Source organism: Callospermophilus lateralis, chromosome 2 (assembly GCF_048772815.1).
Source record: "Callospermophilus lateralis isolate mCalLat2 chromosome 2, mCalLat2.hap1, whole genome shotgun sequence".
In the NCBI taxonomy this organism is placed as follows: domain Eukaryota; kingdom Metazoa; phylum Chordata; class Mammalia; order Rodentia; family Sciuridae; genus Callospermophilus; species Callospermophilus lateralis.
Genome location: NC_135306.1, coordinates 167884330 through 167889040, shown reverse-complemented (window position 1 = coordinate 167889040; position 4711 = coordinate 167884330). Strand labels below are relative to the sequence as shown.

Here is a 4711-nt window from a genome sequence, read left to right as displayed (position 1 = left end):
TGTGTGTGTGTGTGTGTGTGTGTGTGTGTGTTAACGTCTTTCATTGTATTTTCATTTTTATTTTCCATTTAACCCACATCATCCTGCCCTGTCATGTATTCAGTCATTAAATAGATATTGAGGGCCTGTGGGCCACCCATAGAGCTCAGCTCTGGGGATTAAAAAGTGAGCCTGTCTTCAATGCCTGACACACTGAGCTATGTTTATGCCCAGTCATTCTCAGTCCTGTTTTACCAAAAGCTCACATTATCCTAGTAGCCATAAAGCCAGGTCTTCTTTTACCTCCTTGAGTGAAGCCCTGTTTGTAATGGGGATGTTATCACCTCTGTGTCTGTGTCCATTTCAGCACCTGAGAGAAAACTGTCCCAGGTCATTATAGTTCTGGTCCCACTCTGAGTGGGAGTGTTCAGATTGTAGCATATTTCCTTGTCATTTAGGTTCTGGTCAATAATTACTGTTATTAATAAATCCAACTGTTCAGACAATAACTACTGGATTACATTTCATATTTCATAAATCCCCTACTGTGGATAGGTGACTTCACCTATGCAATCCTCTGTTCTCCTTCTCTTTAAAATGGATATAGTAATCTCCACAGAGCAGGGTGATCCTCATAACCTGAGCTGTTGCTGTGAGTGCTCAAGTCTCCTTTGTGTTCCCAGGAGCACCAGTGAAGTGATTAGGAGCCTGGACCCAACCCTCACAGCCTGGATGACAGAAGCCACACCAACCAAAGGAAGCAATGTGTACCATCCTCCAATCTGTGACATTGATAGTCTGCCTCCAAAAGTATTGACCTTCATCATTTCCCTGGTTGGGCTGACTGGAAATGCATCTGTCATCTGGTTTTTGGGTTTCCGCATGCACAGAAATGCCTTTTACACCTACATCCTAAACCTGGCTGTGGCTGACTTCCTCTATCTCTGCTTCTGTATCACTGATGCCCTGATAGAATTCATTGCAATCACGCTTCACACCTACAGCCATATATATGGCATTATAGAAACTGGGGCAATTATTTTCTACATTGCAGGCCTGAGCATGCTAGGCGCTATTAGCACTGAGCACTGCCTGTCAGTCCTGTGGCCCATTTGGTACCACTTCCATCGCCCAAGACACACATCTACTATCATGTGTGCCTTGCTCTGGTGCCTGTCCATGGTTCTGAGTACCCTGGAGATAGTCTGTTTATTTGGCTTCAATGTAACAAGAGCATTGTGTGGAAACATTGAATTTACTATAGCTGCATGGCTGGTTCTTTTATTTGTGGTTCTCTCAGTGTCCAGCCTGGCCCTGCTGGGTAGGATGTTCTGTGGATCCCAGAAGAAGCCTCTTAACAGGCTGTGTGTTACCATTATGCTCACAGTATTGGTTTGCCTCTTCTGTGGTCTGCCCTTTGGTGTCTATTTTTTCACGTATAAGTGGATTGACAATAATTACCATGTACATTTATGCTTTTTTCTGGTTTCAAGGGTTTTATCTTGTGTTAACAGCTCTGCCAAACCCATCATTTATTTCTTTGTTGGCTCCTATAGGCAGCGGGTACAGGGGCGGGACCTAAAGCTGGTGCTTGAGCGGGCTCTGCAGGACACTCCTGAGGAGGGTGAATGTGGAGGCAGACTTTCCCAGGGAACCCTGGAGATGTCAGGCAGCAGAGTGGAGCAGGGATGAAGACCCTCTGCTCTGGTCCATCAGATGTGGCTTCAAGAGTCAACAATACCCAGCCAACCATATGTGACAGATATCCGCTCTCCTCTCAGACTTTTGCCCCTGAATTTCTTGCATGTCATCCAATGGGTTTATGTTAACCTCTATTTTCTTCTTTCTTTTATGGAGACCAATTTTATGTAAGAATGTCTCAAACCATTTTTGATATTTTCAATAAATATCTCATCATATCTTCATCTAAATCTTTTTTTCATTAATGCTTTTCTTTGACATATTCATTCCAATGGAAAAAGGATATTTGTACAAAATTATAAATCTCTTATTTTGACTGTTTTCTACCTGAATTTATAGAAAATAATGATCTCCTATCTCTCTCTGCCTATGCTATTAGCAATTAGTCTTGTGTTGTGTGTTGGGATATTGATGTAGATAGAAAGCTTGGTTATGAATGAGTGAGTTCTGGTACAGTAAATCTTGTTGAATTCTGTCAATTTTGAAGGCAGAGTCCCTACTTGCATAACAACAACTCAAGAAATTAGTTTATGAAAAATCTTCTGCTAACATTTGTCCATAGCATGGTGATAACCTGGCCTTGAGTTTTAGCAGATAAAACCATGCCCATTGCTCCTGAGTACTGGTAAGTGGTTATTTAGCTGTTAACTGTACAAGTATTCAACCTAGAAACATGTTCCATAACCTGAAATCATGGCATGTGTAGGGACACAGATCCTGAGATTGCTAGATTATAGATTGCTCAAGGACACCTGGATTCTCAAGTTGATCCCATGATTAAATTGGGAGACATGCTCACCCCAGGCACCCTAAAGAGGTACTTATTGAATTTCCAAATCTAAATTTTATGCCACTTGTGAACTGGAATCTGTGTTTCAGAATAAGATAGGGGCATATGACTCACTATGAACATGGATTAAAGGAAACAGCATTGTGAGACAGCTAGCCCAAGAAGTTGACAACATTTGACCTTTGACTTTTTGGGACTGTCTTGTTTTACATAGCATGATAGTGTCCAGATCCATCCACTTACTGGCAAATGCCATAAAGTCATTCTTCTTTATGGCTGAGTAGTAATCCATTGTGTATATGTATCATATTTTCTTTACCCATTCATCTGTTGATGAGCACCTAAGTTACTTCCAAAACTTGACTATTGTGAATTGTGCTGCCATAAACTTTGATGTTACTGCATCACTGTAGTATTCTGATTTTGAAATCATTTGGACATATACTGAGAACTGGAAAAGCTGGTTGTATGGTGGTTCTGTTACCAGTTTTGTGAGGATTCTCCATACTGATATGCAAAAGTTATTCCAAATAATGGGGGCAGATAAAAGAAAGCTCAATGGAGTAGATAGACAAAGAAGAATGAAGGGAAAGGATTAAGAATGGGATAGGAAAAGACAGTGAAATGAATCTGACCTAACATTCCTATGTACATATATGAATATACCACAATGAATCTCACCATTGCACACATCCACAAGAAACTATTTAAAAAAAAAAAAACATAACCAAATAGCAGAAAGATAAGATTAGTAGACGAAAAGGAACAGGAGATTGGAAGAAGGGATGGGAAGGGAAAGTAGTGGGAACTTGATTAGAACAAATTATATTCCATGCATTCACAATCATGTCAAAATCAATCCTGTTGTCATGCATAACTAAAAAGAACAAATAAAAACAGTCCATGTGTCTACTTCTGGCTATAATCACAGTGAGCATGCATTCTTCAACCTATGTGGCAGGTACTTGCACTCAGTAGATTCTGTGGTATATTTTGGGAATCAATATTATTCATACACCAAAGCTCACTTTAAAAATAGTGTAATTTTTTTTCTTCTTTAGAAAACCAGTGTACAGTTTAAAAGAAATTATCTTCTTAGAGATGTGATGTAATTGGCCTAATCATCCCAGCATGCAAACACAGACTTAGGGATAAGTGTGAAAGAAGATTTCACAAGTAAGTGTGTGTGGTGGTGGCCAGTAGAGAGGGAGGTCTTCTTGAAATACTTAGAATTTTAACTGACAATTCTACATTACCCAGCATGTGCCTTTGCCAATTTTTCAGTCACATCAAAACTTGAGTTTGGCAATGAAAGATGAATAGGTCTTGGATGGATGGAAATGGGAGAAGAGGTGATTCATAGTAACAGTAAAGAAAGGACACATAAGTAGGTCACCATAAAGAAAGTGGAGTAAAATGAGGTCTTCCTGGACTTTCTGTTAATAATAACATTGAATGTAAATGAATTACATTCCCAAATACAGAGAGTGACTCATAGGATTTTAAAATGAAACAAAACCCTACTATATTCTGCCTATAAGATATTCCAAATGGCACACAAAAAATTTAAAGTGAAAACATGAAATCTGGAGATGTAGCTGTTTTAGAGCATTTTACCAGCATGCATAAGGCCCTAGGCTCAATACCCAGAACTACAAAAATATGGGAAAGAAGAAAAATGGTATTACATACCACTGTAATCCAAATGAAGTTTGATAGATAGATAGATAGATAGATAATAGATAGATAGATAGATATATGGACAATAGATCAGATGAACTACACTACTTTAGGTCAAACATATAAAAAGAGACAAAGAACACATTGTGTTATAAAAAGGAGGTCAATTAATCAAGAGGATATAATGATTGTAAATATATATGTACCCGGCATTGATACACACACACACACACACACACACACACAAACTAAATATTCATGGATCAAAAGGATCAGATAGATTGCAATATAATAATAGTGGGAGACTTCAATATGCCATTTTCAACAATGGACACCTAATTCATAAAGAAAACTGATAAAGAAACATTGAACTTGAAAAACACTTTAGGCCAAATGAGCCTCACAGACATATAGAGAACACTTTATCCAACTGAAAGACAACACATGTTTCCCTCAGGTGCACATGGAACATCTGCCAAGATTGATCATAATTAGGATACAAAACAAATATTGGAAAATCTAAGAATATTGATACCATAAAATTTTGACAACAAAAGTATC

General features: G+C 38.5%; 1 protein-coding gene across 1 annotated transcript; it reads left to right on the top strand.

The window, feature by feature from the left end:
• The first annotated feature begins 576 nt into the window (after positions 1-576).
• On the top strand, positions 577-1671 carry LOC143389668 (mas-related G-protein coupled receptor member X1-like). Its single transcript, XM_076842569.2, has one exon. The coding sequence runs from the start codon at positions 577-579 to the stop codon at positions 1669-1671; it is 1095 nt and encodes a 364-aa protein (XP_076698684.2).
• The last annotated feature ends 3040 nt before the right edge of the window (positions 1672-4711 follow it).